The sequence below is a fragment of the Lynx rufus genome, unplaced genomic scaffold, assembly GCF_022079265.1.
Source record: "Lynx rufus isolate CCGP_SWC_20201006 ecotype Redwood Valley unplaced genomic scaffold, mLynRuf1.p SCAF_7, whole genome shotgun sequence".
In the NCBI taxonomy this organism is placed as follows: domain Eukaryota; kingdom Metazoa; phylum Chordata; class Mammalia; order Carnivora; family Felidae; genus Lynx; species Lynx rufus.
This window is the reverse complement of record NW_025814889.1, coordinates 46,815,368-46,835,836: the sequence shown is the minus strand read 5'-3', so window position 1 is coordinate 46,835,836 and position 20,469 is coordinate 46,815,368. Positions and strand designations below refer to the sequence as shown.

General features: G+C 44.1%; 1 protein-coding gene across 10 annotated transcripts in view; it reads right to left on the bottom strand.

Moving 5' to 3' along the window:
* Positions 1-12,172: 12,172 nt before the first annotated feature.
* The window catches only part of APOLD1 (apolipoprotein L domain containing 1), a 59,785-nt gene continuing 51,488 nt past the window's right edge, over positions 12,173-20,469 (bottom strand). For all 10 annotated transcript variants that reach the window (XM_047064876.1, XM_047064878.1, XM_047064883.1 and 7 more), the window contains 2 exons: positions 16,603-16,752; positions 12,173-14,004 (listed from right to left, as the gene is read on the bottom strand). In XM_047064876.1, coding sequence (XP_046920832.1) covers positions 13,261-14,001 — 741 coding nt within the window. In that variant the 5' untranslated portion in view covers positions 14,002-14,004; positions 16,603-16,752 and the 3' untranslated portion in view covers positions 12,173-13,260. The remainder of the gene's footprint in view (positions 14,005-16,602; positions 16,753-20,469) is intronic.

Below are 20,469 nucleotides of genomic sequence, written 5' to 3'. Positions count from 1 at the left end.
AAATTAGCTGGAAGAGCCTCTATTGTTTGCACCTTAGAACCTAAGTGGCAGGACTGCTGAGAAGAAACCACGCTTCCCCGATTCTACACAATTAAAACACGCTCCTCAGCCGCCCTCTGTAAGTGGCGCCGCACGCGGCCTGGTGAGCCTAGCACGTTTCCTGTGTCTGTCTGCTGTCTGTCCCGCTGTCCTAGACATCCTCCCAACCATTCAATACACCCTCTCCCATTGTTAGTCTCAACCGATGACCTTGCTTCCTATTCGGGGAAAAATGAAGAGACCTTCCACGAGTTCCCACGCCAACCTTATCACCTGCCTGCCCCACAGCCTTCCCTCTTGTTTGGAGGAGGTGCGCTCAGTGCCCCTATGAGTGAAGGCCAAACCCTACTGTGCACTTGGGCCAAACCCCATCCTCTTACTTTCTCAAGAACACTCCTCTAAAGTCTCCATTTTCTCTCCCACACCATCACTTTTTCCCTCTCCCCTGGATCATTCCCACAGCACACACCACACGTACTATGATTTCTCTTAGTCTTACAAAATATTTCTCATGACCCCATATCCCCCTCCAGCTACTGCCCACTTCTCTGTTCCCCTCGACAGCAACACCCTTCAAGAGAGTTGTCTGTACATGCTGTTTCCAATCCTGTCTCTCAAATCCACTTCAGTAAGGCTTTTGTCCCCATTGTTTCCACAGATAGTTCTCATGTCAAGGTCATGAGTGACCTCCATGCTGCTAAACCCAATGCCCAATTCTTATTCTTCATTTTACTTGATTCTCCAGAAACCTTTGGCTCCCTCCTCCCCGAGAAATCCTTTTCACTTGGCTTCCAAAGTTTTTCTTCGGCCCTGATGACCACTCCTTCTATCTTCCTAGCTAGCTCTCCCTCATCCCCACCAACTCCTCACTCTAAATAGTTTTTTTTTAATGTGATTTGAGAGAGAGAGAGAGAGAGAGGCAGAGGCAGAGAGAGAGAAGAGAAAGAATCCCAAGCAGGCTCTGTGCTGTTAGTGCAGAGCCTGGTGATGGGGGGCTCGATCTCACAAACCATGAGATCATGATCTGAGCTGAAATCAGGAGTCGGATGCCTAACCGACTGAGCCACCCAGGCACCCCTCATTCTAAAGGTTGGCAAGCCCTGAGCTGAGTCCTTAGAGCTATTCCCTATATAGTCTATGTCGACTCACTCCTGAAGTGTCTTATCCAACCTAATTGCTCAACTGCCACCTATTTGCTAAGGATCCTTACATTCATAACTCTTGTCTAAGTCCTCCTAAAGCTCCAGACTCATTTATTCAACTGTCTACTTGTCTTTCTTCTTGAATGTCTCCAGTGTGTCAAACTTAACGTCTCTAAAATGGAACACTCCTGATCCCACTCCTCCCCACCCACAGCTGTCCCCAGGTGAGGAAATGGCAATGTCACCCGTCTCAACCATTCAGGCCCAAGTCCTTACTGCCTCCCACTTCCCACATCTAAACTATCAGCAAATCCTGTTGGTCTACCTCGATAATATACCTAGAATCTTACTACTCTTCTCCACTGCCAGCTACCAACATCTCCCACCTGCCATATTGCAATAGCCTCCCATTTGGTCTTCTTGCCTCTACTCTCGTCCCTCTGCAGGGAATTCTCAATGTAGCACCAAAAGGATCCTTGTAGAACATAAGTCTGATCAGATCCTTGCCCTGCTTGGAAACTTCCAATGACTTTCCACCTCCCTCAGAGTACAAGTCAGTCCTCCAGCAGTCCACAGAGCCCTACCACTCGGCTCTGAACTCATCGCCCACCTGCTCCCCTTCCCTGCCCCACTGCAGCCACGCTGAGCTTCTTCCCTCCCCAAATCACATCTAGCATGCTTCTGCCTCAGAAGCTCTGTCCTTTCTGGTCACCTCAGCCTGGTGTGCTCTTTCCTCGGGCACCCGCATGGCTCTCTCCCACACGCCAGTGTCAGGTCTTCACTAGGATGTGACTTTCTCGTTGAGGCCTTGCAGCACCTCCCCTGCCCTTGCACTGTCTCCCCTGTCCCTGCTTGGCTTTTCTCCATGGCACTTATTGCCATAGAGTAAGCAGAATAATGGCCCCCAAAGATGTACACATCCTAATCTCCAGAATCTGTGAACACATTCTCTTACTTGGCAAGGGGGAATCACATTGCAGATGGAATTAAGGTGGCTAATCAGCTGACCTTAAAATAGGAGATTAGGGGGCACCTGGGTGGCTCTGTCGTTAAGCATCAGACTTCAGCTCAGGTCAGGATCTCACAGTTTATGAGTTCGAGCCCCGTGTTGGGCTCTGTGCTGACAGCTCAGAGCCTGGAGCCCGCTTGCGATTCTGTGTCTCACTCTCTCTCTCTGCCCCTCTCCCACTCACGCTCTCTCTCTCTCTCTCTCTCAAAAATGAATAAACATTTTTAAAAAATAGGGAGATTATGATAGACTGTCCAGGTAGGCCCAGTGTAATCACAAGGGTCCAGGAAAGTGGAAGAAAAGGCAGAAGAGGAAGCCAGAATGATGTAATGGAAGGACTCAACCCATCATCACAGGCTTTGAAGAGGAAGGAAGTGGGTCCCAGCTTAAGAATGCAGCAGCCTCTAGAAGACAGAAAAGGCAAAAAAACACAATTCTCCCTTAGAGCCTCCAGAAAGAATCCTAGCCCCACCAGCTACTTTATTTTAGCCCAGAGAGGCCCGTGTCAGACTTCTGACTGTAGGAAAATAAATGTGTGTGGTGGTTTTAAGCCACTAAGTCCGCAGCAATTCATTACAGCCCCAAAAGGAAACAAATACACACTATCTCACAAACTAGATATTTACTTCTTTTCTTATGTCTGCATTCCCTGTCATCATTAGACTACACGTTCCACATTCCACGATAGAAGAGATATTTGGCTATTTTGTTCACATCTCTGTGCTCACGCCTAGAAAAATACCTAGCATATAGTGAGCACTCCGTAAATACCTTGTTGAATGAATGAATATCTACCTGTCTATAGGTGTGTCATGTGTCTGGGAGGGAACAAGGGAGAGGAACGACAAAACAGCCGTTGTCAAGTGAAAAGGTTATATGCTTGTGTGTAAAAGAAGCAGTAAATTAGATTGCAGTTCTGGAAACAGACTATATTACCCTGGGCCCAGATTGGTCATCCTGGTGAGGAGAGGAGAAGCCCAACATCCTTCCACTTATAAGGCAAGGGTGTGGGGACAAGCTCCAACCTGACCATGGTATAGAGAGGAAAACTCTCTCTCTTACTAGCTCCCGCGCACCAAAGGAAATGGTGTGAAAGACCCCACATTCCAGTGCTGTCCTGGGTGGTCAATGTGGATCAACAGCTACACGAGAAAGCTCAAAGCGCTGGTCATACTAAAGAGGTGAGAAGTGCTACCTGAAGTCTTCTCCCCTTTAGGAAACACCCCTTTTAAAGGAGGCCACTCTAGGGAGGAAAGCTTTCAGAGGTCAGCACCACGGATTTATGATTCAGTGGTGACCTAGGGCTGGGCTTGGGGTGTTTGTGTATGTGATATGTATATATATATATATATATATATATATATATATATATAAGAGGTATATATATATATATATATATATATATATATATATATATCTCACCCACAACAGTATTCTATTTAGCCATAAAAAAAGAAAAAAATATTGCAATTTGTGACAACGTGGATGGATCTTGAGGGCATTATGCTAAGCGAAATAAGTCAAACAGAGAAACACAAACACTGTATGATCTCACTTATATGTGGAATTAAAAAACCACACGAGAGAAGCAGGAGCAGGAGAAGGGGGATTGGATTAAAGTAATCAAAAGGTGCAAACTTCTGGTTATAAGATAAATAAGTAACAGGGATGTAATGTACAATATGACAACTATAGGTAACATTGCTGTAAAGTATATTGGAAAGTCACTGAGAGATTAGTAGATCCTAAAAGTTCTCATCACAAGGAAAAAAATATTTTCTGGGTTTTTTTTTTTGCATCTATATGAGATAATGGAGGTTAACTAAACTCATTATAGTAATAATTTTGCAATATATGTAAGTCAGTTCATCATATAACTTAAATGAGGCTGTTTGTCAATTATATCTCAATGAAACTGAAAGAAAAAAAAAAACCAAAACCACCAAGCCTGCAGTTTCATGGAGTTTCATGCATATCCACCTAGTTCTGGCCTGAGTCTGCCCAACCTGGCTCCTCTCTCTCTGCTTTCCTCCTTCCTCCCCCTCACAGGCTTCCTCCCACCACCACTCTTCTTGGACCTTTCCTTCCTGATTCAGCTCTTCTCGTAAAGTCCCCAAACTACATCATTGTTTTGTCATTAAAACCACAGAATCAAGTTCATCTTAGCCCTTCACAGTATCACCAGTCGTAGTATACTGTTAAAACATAACAAATACCACAGCCACTCAAAACCTTTCCGGATGTATACTCAAATTCAGAGTCAAGTTTTAAGGTTACATTCCCTTGGGTTGGAATATGAGAAAATCTGTAATTCATGTAAATGAATCAAAGATTGGAGTATAGCATGAATTTGAGCAGGAAGAACCTCAAATCAGGAGAACCAGATAGAAGATGGTTGCAGGTGTTGGGGGTAAAAGCCTAGATGAGTCATGATAGCAGTGGAATTGATCAAAATGGAGTTGAGAGACATTTAATAGGAAAGCAATCCTTTGGCAAAACCTTATCATAGAAATAAGGAAGGGGAAGATTTAGAAATGAAGTGAGGGGTGCCTGGGTGGCTCAGTCAGTTGAGTGTCTGACTTCAGCTCAGGTCATGATCTCGTTCACGATTTCGAGCCCCACATCGGGCTCCGTACTGACAGCTCAGAGTCTGGAGCCTGCTTCAGATTCTGGGTCTCCCTCTCTCTCTCTCTCTCTCTCTCTCTCTCTCTGCCCCTCCCCCACTCATGCTCTGTCTCTCTCGCTCTCAAAAATAAATTTTAAAAAAAATTTTAAAGAAAAAAAAAGACAGTGAGAATTCAAGGTAGGCACCTGGGATTCCACTGCTACCTTTGATAGACGTGGAAGCGTCGTGAAACTGCACCAGTTTTGCCGAGGGGGAGGAGATGTCTAGCGTTAGGTGTGCTGGGAAGCAATGCCAGCCAATCCATGAGGACAAAGAGCACTGGTTCATTTGTTCATTCATTCAACAAATGCTTATGGACCATGTCCTGTAGCAGGAGCTGGAGAGACGCCGTGGGGAAGCTTATCTGAGATACTGTGTCTGTCCTTCAAGAGCCTTGAGGTATGCATAAATATCTCTAATAAAAGGCACCATGTGATAAGTCTGTGTAAGAGACACAAACAGATTGCTCTTAGACGTTCAGTCAAGAGCAAAACCATGTCTGGCTGACATCAAAGTACAGCACTGTGATGAGGAGGAATCAGCTAGGGATTTCAATTCTGCACATGCTCCTGTAATCTGTTTTCTTCCGTCAACGACCTCCACCTTTGTTTGCACCTCATGGAATACACACCAATTTCAGTTGCCCTAAGAGAATTCTTTGTCACTGGTTTCATCCATACCAACATCCACTCCAGGACTGTGAGATGCTAGGAATAGACATGTAGGACTCAGTGAAAGCCTCTATGATAGAGGCAGGTCTGTGGCTCAGAGAAATTCGAATCTCAGGAATGGAGGAGAAAGCTATCAAGGAAGCTAAACAGAGAGACAAATAAGAAAGACCAGCATCACGGAATTCAAGAGAGAAGGATATTTTAAGACTAGGTAATCAACAATGTCAAATGCTACAGAGAAGTTAGAAAGAATGAAAGTCCATTAATAGTGTTGGGGAGCCTGGGTGGCTAAGTCAGTTAAACGTCTGACTTCAGATGAAGTCCATGAGTTTGAGCCCTATGTTAGGCTCTGTGCTGACAGCTCAGAGCCTGGAGCCTGCTTTGGATTCTTTGTCTCCCTCTCTCTCTGCCCCTCCCTCGCTCTCTCTCTCTCTCTCTTTTTCAAGAACAAATAAACATTTAAAAAAGCAATTAATAGTGTTTACTATGCAAAATCTCAGGGAACAATGTTAAAAAAACAAGTCATCCTGGGGGTGTCTGGCTGGCTCAGTCAACAGAGCACACCCCCTCCTCGTCTTGGGGCTGTGAGTTCGAGCCCCACATTGGATGTGGAGGTTCCTTAAAAAAATAAAATCTTAGAGGCGCCTCGGTGGTTCCATAGGTTAAACGTCCGACTCTTGATTTCGGCTCAGGTCATGCTTAAATAAACGTTAAAAAATAATAATGGAGGGGCTCCTGGGTGGCTCAGTCAGTTAAGCGTCCGACTTCAACTCACGTCACGATCTCGCGGTCTGTGAGTTCAAGCCCCACGTCGGGCTCTGGGCTGATGGCTCAGAGCCTGGAGCCTGCTTCCGATTCTGTGTCTCCCTCTCTCTCTGCCCCTCCCCTGTTCATGCTCTGTCTCTCTCTGTCTCAAAAATAAATAAACGTTAAAAAAAATTTTTTTTAAATAAAAGATAATAATGGATTAAAAAAAGTTAAAAAATCTTAAAACAACAACCACAAATCATCCACAAAGTATTATCATCTTGGATAGTTTCATGATACCTAAGATCTCATTCATACTCACACCTATCTGCTCACCCACAAGCCTCCAGTAGTTTTAGGCCATACAACTGTAGTGGAATTGAGTACATACCCCTAACGGGAAGAAAACCAACAAGCAGGTTTTATGGTGGTTTCAGTGGCATGACCCCCAGAAGTTTCATTTGCAGAGGTTTTTCTACAAGAGCTGGAAAAGCCTGTTGAACCAGTCATTTCTTCATTCGTGTCTGTGTGGTCTCTGAAGATGCCTTCCCAGCACATCAGCAGTTAGCAAAAAGTTCTTATTAATCATGTCCTTCCGTTCTAGATGTTTTGTTCCCAAGTATCTTGCCATGATTGGGACATCTGGGACAGCATTACAAAATATCTGTGCACAAGTTTTTATGATCTAAGCTGAAGTTTGGTCATTTTCAAATCATACTCACATTGGTTTTTGTTTTTGTTTTTGTTTTCGTTTTTTGCAAATACTAGCCATTTGCAAAGCTACATTTTAGTTTCTTATTGATCAACCTAATGGCATAAGATTACCCTACCTGGCTTACTGGATTGTTAGCACTGTAAGATTCTAGAACACAGTCTCTGTTGCTGACAAATGACAGGAGGCAGGAGGTTGGTAGGTTAGTACTCAGTAAGTGTTTTCTGGATGAATGAATGAATCTGTCACCCTGTTGTTAATAGTGTTGTCATTATTGTGAGCTATCATTTTATATCATGAATACAGTCACTCCCGGAAGTGCTAAAGAGCCTAATTCTGTAGGCAGGCTGCCAGGATTCAAAGCCTGGGCCACCTCTTGCTAACTGTACGACTTCCCACTTCCTTACTTTCCTTATCTAATAATATGGGGGTAATCATGGTGTACATGTGTAAAATTTTTGTAAGGTAAGTGTGATAATGCCTGTCAAATTGTACTCACAACAAGTAAGTTTTCAAGAAATGTTAGCTATTACTGTTATCATTAAATATCCACATCTTTTATTTATCATCTAAATGTCATTTTGTTCAGCACTAAGGAATGTATGGTTCTTCAACAACATTTCACAAGTGCATTAAAAAAAAAATTTTTTTTAATGTTTATTTACTTTTTTTTTTTTTTTTTAATTTTTTTTTTTCCAACGTTTATTTATTTTTGGGACAGAGAGAGACAGAGCATGAACAGGGGAGGGGCAGAGAGAGAGGGAGACACAGAATCGGAAACAGGCTCCAGGCTCTGAGCCATCAGCCCAGAGCCCGATGCGGGGCTCAAACTCACGGACCGCGAGATCGTGACCTGGCTGAAGTCGGACGCTTAACCGACTGCGCCACCCAGGCGCCCCTATGTTTATTTACTTTTGAGACAGAGAGAGACAGGGCGCGAGCAGGGGAGGGGCAGAGAGAGAGAGAGACGCAGAATCCAAAGCGGGCTCCAGGCTCTGAGCTGTCAGCACAGAGCCCGACATAGGGCTTGAACTCGTCAACCTGAGCTGAAGTCGGACACTCAACCAACTGAGCCACCCAGGCGCCTCTACGAGTGCAGTTTTAATAACAAGGTGAGGGCAGAATAAATGTCTGCATGCCAACCAGACATGGAAAAAGAAATCTGAACCTAAAAGAAAGATTTGAGACATCACCAACCCTTGCCTGACTCCATCTACAAAAATTTTGGTAAATTTGGCAACTGTATCCACACAAATGCTGGAATGAGCCATACTCTGACTGCTCCCGTGTACTTGGGAGGCAGAGGCCTCGGCTGTGAGTCACTGCTAAGGTTCTGGGGCAAATCAGGTCACGGGCCTGCCTGCGCTCCCAGCCCTGGGGTTGCGCTGGAAATACAAAATGGGATTAAACTCCGTCCTTTGCAGATGTAGCTTCGTATAGACAAGCTTTACCAGGGCAGGCAGGGGCACGTTGGAAGACCTTCTCCCCACAACCTAATGCTAATGCCAGTCAGGATCAGGGGTGCTGAGGGTCTCTAATGTTCCTTCATAGCCCCTACAGGGGTCTTGCTTCATCAGCATGATTTGCCCTCTCCTTAAAACTCTGTTTGCTAAAAGAACATTCAGATCTTAGGGCTCACTCTTGGTCCTATTCCAGACCACAGCAGGATTTACCTTCTCTCATTTGAGTTTGCCAGGAGCCAAAAGCAACATCCCAACCTCCTGTCAACTCAACAAGGAGAGATTTATTGCAATTAACTAAAAAGACACTTGTCATGACAGGAACACCATATGCTTCAGCAAAGATAGGATCCCAGCTTGTGGCTGGCCTTTGCAAACAATCCTACCAACACAGACTTTTTTTTTTTTTTTTTTTTTTTTTTGGTTGCACAGTCATTAATAATGCAACATTCAACCCCAGGGGTGTTTCCAAGGTGGAGACTCAGAGGCTGGCACTCAGAGATCACCTCCAGGACAGAAGTTCTCAAAAGACTGCAGCAACCATTACAGACTCTTTGCTTAGATTGCTGGACCTCTCACTCGATGTCCAGCCTCCTTTTCTTCTTTACAAAAGAATCCTAGGTATATTTGGAGCAGCAAATTTGTAGCTAAAACTACTGCATTTCCTAACAGGCCTCCCATGGTCAAGATCAGCTACTTGCAAGGTAAAATCTCCTGGAAATTTCTGGGACAGTTTTGCCTTCCTCATAGAGATCCTGTCCCTCACCCTTCCTTTCTGCCTTTTTCTAGTGCTTGGCTTTTGTGAAGGCTGATTTGGCTGATTCTAGGTTTCTTTTCAATTACTTCCCAGGTTGTAATTGTGTCCAAAGGCTTTGAAACTTGCTGAGACTTCTAGATAATAAGAAAATTCCTGTAATATGAGTTGATTACTTTTTAAAAATTATACAGCTTGGGGCGCCTGGGTGGCGCAGTCGGTTAAGCGTCCAACTTCAGCCAGGTCACGATCTCGCGGTCGGGGAGTTCGAGCCCCGCGTCAGGCTCTGGGCTGATGGCTCGGAGCCTGGAGCCTGTTTCCGATTCTGTGTCTCCCTCTCTCTCTGCCCCTCCCCCGTTCATGCTCTGTCTCTCTCTGTCCCAAAAATAAATAAACGTTGAAAAAAATTTTTTTAAAAATTATACAGCTTGATATGGAATATTCTAAGTGAAAATAATACCTCTGCCCCTTTTCAAAGTTATTAATTCATACACAGGCAGACATGAGATTAGGTAATTAGTTACAGAAAGGTCAAGAAGTCTGAGGAATGGGTAATTTATTTCAATGAAAGGAAAGAACTTATTTTGCTACAGTGGGAAAAAAATGTGGAATTCAGAAATCGCTGCATTGAACTGTATCCCCATTTATCTCTGCGCAATGTTTTTATCTCAATGTCTCACTTCCCTCTACTTTCTTTTCGCACTAAGGTATTGAATGAGAAATATATCAAGTTGACTGACTTTAACTTATCTGATGTAGGGTGGCTTCTACAGCACTCTTCTCTTTTTTCTCTCAGTAAATACTTTCAACTTTGACATTTGCCATCTTGGAAATGACAGGTGACTGAGGGCAAATGCATCAAGGTGATTAAGATCAGAATATTTGCTAAGGACCATTTTTTTCAGAGAGTAAAACATAGTTTTACTGAATCCTTGAAATGCAGAGCTAAATAAACCTCCTTTTTTTGTGGGGGGAAAAAAAAACAATCCAAACAATTAGAAACCCAAGAAACTAACAATCGCACTTAGACCCAAGTACAAAATTTTTATTTTTCAAACTCGGACATTTTCCTGAAATACACTTATAATCCAAATACTCCTCTCCCTTCTTCCTTTTACAACATACCATTTCAATCTGTTTGTTTATAGAATGAAGGCCTTAAGGAAAAGCCTTATTCACATTCCCACAAAAGAAATAAATAAAAATTTATCTCTAGGATCCATTTAACTAAAATTGACTAAATCCTGGTAGAGGCTCCAATCTTTATAACAGACACATAAGAGGGTGGGTAAGCTTTCATTATCGACAAATTCCTATTAATGTAGCTAAACAGTTCATTAAATTATTCAAATGCATTTATTGTGCTCCTATTATGTGCGGAGTGTTGTTCCAAAGTAGACACTCTTCCTTAGGTGTAAAGAGGGCCATTGAAATGATAACTGGGAGTTTATGACTTTGATATCCCCTAGTGATAGGAAGTACCCTAATGATAGGAAAAGTTTGCTATTGCTGCTTCCTGAAATGCCCAGTTTATTTTTAGGGAAGGAACAACCTACCCACTGGAAGACTATAACTCAAACTTCAGCTTTAATAAAAGCTGGAGTTAGGGAGTGGTTGTACCTGTGTGATATAACACAAACGACAATGCAAAGTACATTCTGGTGATCTACAATGCTAGCTATCTGTGCAAGGTAGCCTAAGAAACGACACCAGTTTAAAAAGAAACCAGTACCAACTTCAAAAGAAACCAGGATACAGAGCAATTGCAATTTGTGGTAAAAATAAAAATTTACAACCACTAACCCCTTCCCCCAGCACTGAAAGTACAGTTCCTCAGACACTCGGCTATCATTTGGGAAAGATGGGGGTAGACTGGATAAATTTAAAGCATGTTAAATAATTAAATAACACAGCCAAGTATTGCGTGTGTGGTCCCAAAGTATCCCGAAATACTTTTCGACATATTTTTTAACATTACAGTTGTAGGAATGGAAATTGAAAAAGTTATACTTATTTTCTTAGAGACACCTTACAGATTCCTTACAGATCTCAAAGTGAAAATATGACACATCGCCACCATGACACAAGCTATTTTGCCTGTCATCCCTAAGACATAACTTCACAGGACATCAGACTTCCCATGGTCTGAGTGTTTCCTTCACGTGCCTCTAAATTGGGGTTCTCCCCTGAATAAAACAGGTTCACTTTTCAGATCAAGTGTTATTTGCTGGCCAACTGCCTTCAGGATAAATATGCTTGCATCATTTCTAGAGCCCGCAAGTCAAACCTCCACTGATAAGCTTAAATTCGGCCCCATCTCTCTGTTCAGAACTTCCCGCCTTTGCTGGGGAATGAAAGTCCCCTCTGACGGAGAGAGACTTATTCAAGGAGAGCGATGCTTTTTCCAGCTCATGAGCCACCTGACGAAGGCAAACTCAACCTCATCTCCTTAAAAGAGCGTCCATAGTCTCCCATTCAGAAGTCTGCTATTCCTATTACTTCCTAAATGTGGTGTGGTGATTAAATAAAATTAAATGCAAATAATAAATGGTAATTAAATAACAAACTTAAAATAAATTAAAACAATACATGGTCTGGCGGTTTTCATAGAAGGTAACAAAGGTCAATCTGCATTAAGTTCACAGTCCTTCAGGTACCAGTTTCTACAATGATTGGGCAACACTGCCCTCTAAAGGGGTTATTATGTTATATCCCTTACTTCACATGGTGGGAAATTGCCCCAGGATGCACTGACGTATCTCACGCACAAACACATTCTTTCTTTTGCTTTTGGGACACTGTCTGTCCTTGACCTTCTGTGAATGACTCTGAAGACCACGGAGCCCCTAGGGAGGCCATAAAACTTCATAAATGCCCACAAGGGGGTCGGATACCAGTATCTGCTGCGGTGATTTTCAAACCTTAATAGGTATCAGAATCACCCCCCCACCCCCCCCCCGCCCCGTGGGCTTGCTTACACACAGGTTGATGGGCCCCACCTCCGGTTTCGGATCCCTTAAGTTGACAGTTGGGTCCAAGAATTTGCCTTTCTAACAAGTTCCCAGGTGATTCTAACGTTGCCAGTCCAGGGGCCGCACTTTGTGAGCCAGACACTGCCCTTGGCACCTTAATCTCACTTAATACCTCGCAACAGGGTGAGGGTTTAGCATCTGTTCTACAGACCAGGAAGCCAAGTCGCGGAGAAATGAACTGGCCAAGGTCACACAGCAGCAACAGAGCCAGTAACAAACCCAGCGCTGTCTCACTCCAAGCCACTGCTCTCTTCTGTACACCAGAATGTCAGTAAATGAAGCTGTTAGTCACTTCATCTTCCTTGGCCTCTGCTTCCTGTTGCGAGGGGGCAGGAATTAGAGGACCGTTTAGTTGGTTTTTCTCCCAGGGTATCTGGAGGTCTGGATATGATTCCCTCCCCCACCCAGGAAGATGCACTCTGCCCCAGGCTGGATTTGAGAACGTGTACAAGTAGAGGGGAGGGAAGGGCACATCAGTGGGAGAGGACCCTCTTGGGTCATGAGCCGTGCCCGTTCAGAGGGGGTCTGATTTGCTCTGGATTCTGGAGTTCTTTTACACTCAGAAACTCGGAAAGAGAGGTTTCAAAGCTAGTGTCTCCTCTCACAGGCATTCTGAGGACCTCAAAGCCTACTGGGGCTTGGAGAGGACCCAGAGGGTGGCTGCGTGGCACCCTCCCCAACCTGCTCAAACCACCTGCGCTGTGGCAGGGACCCTGAAACAACTTCAATAGAGTAGCGCCCACCGTGGTGGAGACTGAATCGTTTTGATAAAGGAAAAATAATTTTCGGGTCACATGTCCCACAGGATATGGCAAGTAAAAAGTCCCTAGCATTCAGCCCCAGGCAGGATGTCCTAGTGTTAGGGAAAGAAGGTCTCCCTCCTTCCCCCAATTTCAAGAACAGTTTTTCTCATCCTTTGCATTCAGTTCAGCTCCTAATCCAACTTGGTGTTTTCCTGAGGGAGCTACAAATCTGGAGCATCCCATGGGGATGGTTTCTGGCCTCGGTCACAAGGGGGAAAGGATGTTCTCAGAAAAACAGCCCCGCGGGCTGGTCCGCAGAGATCTTGAGGTCGTGGCCACGGCCGCCCTTCGTGCAGAGCTGGACTCTGGACTCCAGCTGCTGGCTGAGTTCGTCCAGGGCCCCGGTGCAGGACTCCAGGCTCTCGGCCAGTTTCTGAATCTTGGCCTTCAGCACGGCCTGGCTAACCTTGGTGGCCCCCTCGGCCCGCCTGGGGATGAGGAAGCCACGTGAGCCGAAGAAGACGATGAAGTAGACAGAGTTGTACAGGGCGATGGAGGCGTTCTGCCCGCACTGCAGCAGCTGGCGGTCCCCGCGGCCCTGGCAGCGGCAGAAGAACTCCAGGCAGCTCAGGATCTCGCGCATCTGGTCCTGGCAGGCGGCGGCGATCTCCTGCACCCGGCGCAACTCCCGGGAATTGCAGAAGATCAGGGAGAGGTCGGACGTGATGGTGACGGCCCCTCCGGCGGTGGCCACCCCCAGCCCCACGGCCGACGCCACCAACGAGACCCCCAGGGTGAGCGGGCTGAGCGAGAGCCCCACGATGGCCGCCACGGCTCCCGCGGCGCTCAGCGAGCTGCCCGCCACGTTGGCCGCCAGGGAGCGCCGGCGGAGGCGCTCGAGGCGCCGGGCCACCTCGCGCAGGCGCAGCACCTGGCCGTGCAGCCGGCCGCGGCGGTCCAGCAGCAGCCCCTGGAAGCGGCGCAGCGCGTCGGCGCCTTGCAGCTCCCGCGCCGCCGGCCTCTCCATGCCCTGCGGGGACACAGACGCGCGGTTAGCGCGGAGTCTCGTTGCTCCCCCTACGCCCCAGTGAGGCTCCGCAGCGACTGTCACGCGAGGGGGAACGGGCGGGGCATTTTCCAGCGAGTCCTGTGGGTCAGGTGCGCAGGGACCAGTTCTGTACTCTGGCACAAGGCACCCCAGTTCCCGGGACCTTAAAAACGCGTATGCAATGCCCTCGTCCGCTTCTCTCCCCCCGGGGAACGCTAAGGGTGGGCTTTATTAACTGTTAAATAAGAGGTAAGCTCAGTGAGGAGGGGGTGCCGGCATTACTCTGCCGCAATACTGAGGCCTCTGCTCTGTTTAAAACATCACTTTACAGGTGGTGGGTTGTACCAGTTCACAAAGCCCTGTCCTTACCTGAAGACTCGGATCCCAACACTTTGCAATTCATCGTTTTGCGTCTGGGATGAGTGAAAAAGACAAGTCCCCCCAAAACTCAAAAATCATATTGTCCATCAAATGTAAGGAACTAATTTTGCTACATTCGATGCTTCCCTGAAGCAACTCTTGTGATTGTTGTTTTTCCAGGCTCTTACCTTACAATCAAGCCTAAAATGTTATTTGGGCCATCTTTTCTAAGTCTCACTCTTTGATGGGTGCTTCATTAAAACTAAGTTCCAGTAAATGAATACTGCTATGTTTCTTTATTCCAAACGCTTCCTTAAAAAAATGAGTAGCCACTGAATGAAATAAAGTGTCCAACATTTTTAACAACTCACTGAGGGCTACCTAGTACCAAGTTGAGTTGAAGCCAATTGGAGATGACTAAGAGAGACAACTATACATCTGGGGTAAAAGTATATCCTTCCTAGTTGCCAAAGATCCCCATCTTCATAACCACTGTACTCATCATTATTAGGACCTTCTTAAAAGTGGCATATAAGCCATAGCAATAGAGAATTTCAATACTGTGACATATCAGCATAGAATCATTATTCTCATATGAAAGATGAGAAAATTGAAACACAGACACTTTCTAGATACAGCTGATTCTTCACAGAACCATCTAGAATCTTGGTCTCCTGACTCCTAGGTCTTAATTGTATTCACATGCCCCCATTATTCCACTCACCAGTGATAAATTTCCAAGTAAAGAGACCTCTTAGCAAAATGAGGTAAAGTCACACAAAATATATAGTGGACCAAGGATATAACCCCAGTATTACAATCCCAATGGCAATCTTTCAGACAGAATCCTTCTAGGCTCCCCCACTTACCATTCACTTCTGGCTATCTCCAGGACAGAAAAATCTGAGGCTGTTTCTGGATGAGCATGCTTTATAGTTCCAGAGAACCAATGATTGCTCTGGGAAAGCCTGGTCTCATTCTCAGAATTTGCCGTTTCCTGTCCTGGCCCCTGCTGCCTTCAACCAGAAGGATGTGACATGGTGGAAAATGACCTGCCAGCCACACAGCACATCCCGTATCTAGGAAATGAACATTGTGTGTTCGCTTTCCCCCAAACGCAGGAAAAGAACCACAGGCTCTTCCCCAACTTGAAACAAGTGTTGTCATTCTCCCAAGGGGCATACCCTGCCTTTCCTCTCCTGAGAATAGCTAATGACGTTATCTGGGAGGACAACTAACGTACCCCAGGCTGACCAATTATAGTGTTTCTTGAGAGGGCACCACCACAAAATCATTTTTTACAAAGAAAAAGAAGAGGGAGAACCCTCTTATGTCTGAGGTAGCTACTCATAATCCACTCCCGTATTTTAAAAGTCACTGTGGCTCTGAGTGGTTGAAAGGCGATTCATTCAGCCCACAGCCTTAAGAATGTAAGACCACACCCACAGGAAGTGCTGCGTGCAGTTTTGGGCATCTCCAGCTGTGGAGAAGATACTGGAGGTCTCAGAAAGGGCACACTGCAGGCCAAATGCGTCAGAAAAATCAGTGGGGTCAGGCTGTACAAGGAGCTAATTATACACTTTCAACAGCCTGGATTTGGCTTCCTGGGTTTTCATTTGAAGTGGCAATTATAGCCCATACAATAGTTAAATGAATGGATCCTATCCCTAGGTTAGCGAAGCATGGGCTGAAGGGCAATCATCTGGATAATTCAGAAGGGAAAAACACATACAGCATCTGTGGATACTTTCTGGGGCATTCAGATATGTGGTTGGAGCTCAGCCTGGAAGCCCCAAATACATCATCCTTCTAATATTCCCACCTTCGAATAGGAAGGCCAAATTGGTTTTTCACTTAAATAATTATGGTCTCAACTCTCTGGTTCATCTGGAAAGTCTTAACAGCCATATCTTTCTGGAGCATAATGAATTTCTCCATCTTTATAACTATGCTTTGTATTTATCAACACGACACCATTTGCTATGACTCACAACCGCAGTCCTTTTGAACTTGATTTTTCAGAATTTGGTCCATGTCCAAATATTCCGGCTACAGCTCCTCAAAGGAGAAATATGAACTTAGTCAAGATGCCTTCAGTGTCTCCCTGTGCTTTTCAGGTAAAAGGTAGGAACATATCTTCCTCTGTCCCCATAGACATAATCACTCCAAACGGAATGTGAGCCAGAGTGCACTGGGGCAGGGGGCAAGGTGGGAATGTACCCTGGTTCTTCAGCTCCCAACTTCCCTGGATATTTCCTTGGGTGCTCGGGTTTAGAAGACCACAGTTAAGCTTGTATTTCTTGGGCGAGGAATCTTATTGGGATACAGGAGGGTCGTCATCTTCAGAGCATCAGTAATCATAGTACAGACCTATAGTGAAGAAAACAGAAGGTAGAGGAGAAGGGTCAACATAAGGCTTTGAATTACTTATAAGAATGGACACTTGAATGTAACACTTTCATCTCAGCATTTACTTTCATATATTTAAGCACAATAAGAAATCTGAGGAATGATTGAAAAGTTTTGATCAAAAGTTTTGTCCTCTTCTCATTGTGCTGCAAATCTTTATAGCCTTTATGATACGGACTTCTGTGTATATGTTATACTGATTCTTTTTTTTTAATATTTATTTATTTTTGAGACAGAGAGAGACAGAGCATGAACGGGGGAGGGTCAGAGAGAGAGGGAGACACAGAATCCGAAACAGGCTCCAGGCTCCGAGCTGTCAGCACAGAGCCTGACGCGGGGCTCGAACTCACGGACCGCGAGATCATGACCTGAGCCAAAGTCGGACGCTCAACCGACTGAGCCACCCAGGCGCCCCATATGTTATACTGATTCTACTCTCTGCTTTTATCCTTTGGAGACTGGGAGACACCCCAAAAAGGTAAATGCTGTCAAGAGTAGAACTTTGTAGCTGTAGATTAGTTATGTTTAAAATGCCTACTTGCAAATCTTGCTTCTTTGGGATATCAAAATGTATTTTGTGATGTATTAAGGATACTGGTCCTGAAGTCTACCAAATATTATAGTGCATTTTAGCCTAATTCATTATCTGTATGAAGTTATAAAAGTAGCCGTAGATGACTAGGAATGACGTCATTTGTATTAAACCCAGATCTATTTCTGAGTATGTGGTCCATGCTGTTGTGAAAAATGTTTTACCTTTTACCTTTGTCAGTTTGTAATGAGAGGATTTCCTTTTACCCTTTGTAGCTCAGAGAGCACCTGATGTATCATCTCAGACACAATAAACATGCTCCTGAAGGTCAAAAAAAAAAAAGTTTTGTGTGAGTTGTTCCCCCAAAAATCTGTGGCCTGCATCCTCAAACTTCTATTCTAAATTATGTCTGGGGCACTTGTAACACATTGTCCCAGAGAGACTACATTGAAAATGGTGGCTGACCCTCAGATTAGCCTTCAGATCTGTTAAACCTATGATGCAGATAAACCATACTATGAACAGTACTAACTTGAATTCTGAGTTCTGGAACCATAAGGAAATACAGGGGAGAAAAGAAGAGAGGAAGAGAGCCTTTTAAGCATAGTCATTTCCAGATTCCAGTCCCGAAGAGTCTAAATCAAGAGGCCCAGAGTGGGGTCTGGGAAAACGTAGGTGATTCTGATCTGTAGCCAAGGTTGTGAACCTCTGCTCTAAAAGCTGTGAATGTTCTGACTGCTGGTTACATGGCAGCAGAAACAGTAGGGCTAAGTGACAGCAGTTTGTGAGTTAGGTGATTTTTTTTGTTTTTGTTTTTAATGTTTACTTATTTATTTATTTTGAGAGAGAGAGAGAGAGAGAGAGAGACAGTGTGTGTGTGTGTGTGTGTGTGTGTGTGTGTGCGCGCGCATGAATGAGGGAGGGACAGAGTAGGAGAGAGAGAATCCCAAGCTGGCTCCACACTGTCAGCACAGAGCCAGACACAGGGCTTAATCTCACAAACCAGGAGATCACGATCTGAGCCGAAATCAAGAGTCCGATGCTTAACCAACTAAGCCAGCCAGGTGCCCCTGTGAGTTAGGTGTGTATACAGTTATTAATAGCCATTAATTTGGGGACCCTTGTTAAAACTATCACATTTTAAGATAAAGTGATGATTATAATCAGGGGTCTCCCAGAGATCCAGGGACACCTGGACCACCTCCATGTTTTTGAGGATCTCAGTGAATTAAAAAGGTAAAACATTTCTCAAACAAGATATAAAAAAAATGTGGTTTCTTTTCATTGCAATGTAATGTATATTGCAATGTCAACATTTTGCTATTCACAAGATAATCACAGGATTTATAAAATATTAATTCACAGTGCACTACACTGGTAAAGCAACACAAGTTTAGAATTGTATGATGATAATTTTTTCCTTTTAATCTTTACCACAATATCTTACTGACTATACATAGAACCTCTTTTGGAGTCAACATCAAAAGTATAAAATTGAAACAATTTGTGAATGAGAGGTTTAGGCCAAAGGTCTTTCAAACTTTCCTGTGTTAATGGTCTTAATATGTACAGTCACTCAAATAAATAAAAGTAGGTTAAAATAATAACACAGATCCATCTGAGCATTTTTGCCCATGTGATTTGTAAATGTCATGAGAACATAAGCACTCTAGCACACAGTTCTCAGAATTGCTTGTTGAATTAAACTAAAGAAAAATATTTTGCTCTCTCAAAGAAATATCATTATTTTCATAATGATTTTATGAGAGTTTAGCATGAAATTATCTCTTGGAAAATACAACCTGGTAGGTTACTCAGAGCACTGACACTGCAGAGGACTTTCAAGATATCTATGTTGCAACGATATCTCAATATTATTTCATCAACTCATGGAAACGCACAAGAAAAAAAGGGCCGAGTGAACTCTAGCCATTTTCATTTCTCCAAACTGGCCTCTGATCTTTGTTAATGTACACACTCCTCGTTAACCACTATTGTTTAAACACTGTCTGTGTTCTTTTTTCCACTTAACGTTCCTGCAGATACACACTTCGTGTTGACATAGTCCTCACCTTGTCATTTTTAATAGCTATGTAATAATCCCACTGTTTGCTTAGTCATTTCCCTATTAGACAGTTGGATGGCTTCCAGGGTTTTTTTTCTTTTTTTCACTATTATAACTAGAGTTGCCGGGAACATCTGTGTACATTTCACCCATTTGGATTATTTCTTTGAGGCTATTCACAAATGGGAAAATACCAAGTGGAGGAGGAAGAACATTTTCATAGTTTTTGTTACATGTTGCTATACTTCTTTCCAGAAGAACCACTTCATAATGCCATTAGCTTTTAGGAATCCCAGCTGCAGGATTTAAGACAATTTAATTTTCTGGGGCGCCTGGGTGGCTCAGTCAGTTAAGCCTCTGACTCTTGATTTTGGCTCACGTCATGATCCCCCAGTTCATGAGATCGCTGGCAGCCTGGAGCCTGCTTGGGATTCTCTCTCTTCCTTTCTCTCTGCCCCTCCTCTGTGTGCACTCTCTCTCTCTCTCTCAAATAAATAAATAAACATTTTTAAAAAGACAACTTAGCTTTCTTATATTAATTTGCTTGGTTTATTTCAGCTCCATGGATGTGTATTAAATACCTACAGTGTGCCAGACATCATGCTTGATTTTGAGGATAAAAAGCTAAATAAGATACCTTTCCTGCCCTCCAGGAAATGGCCATCTATTAGAGAGAAATATCAGAACAGATCATTTCAATTCAACATGGAAAGTGCCAAAGGTGTGTGCACGAAGGAAGCACAGGGAAAGTGCATGTCTAGGAAGTACCAGGGAAGAATTTCTGGAAGCACTGGTAGAAACTAGAGAGTTGAACAGATATTATATGGATAAGATTAGAAGGAAGAGGAGGACAGAATAAGGAAACAGAATGGACGAAGGCGTGGAGTAGCGTTCAGGATGCTTCAGGCAGTTTCATATTGCTAAGCATAAAGTGGGAAGCTGGGAACGTCCAGGGATGAGGCTGAGAGGATGTATAGGAGTAAATCGTGATGGCTTTCTTTTTTTTTTAATTTTTTTTTTTTTACATTTATTTATTTTTGAGAGAGACAGAGCATGAGTAAGAGAAAGGCAGAGACAGAGA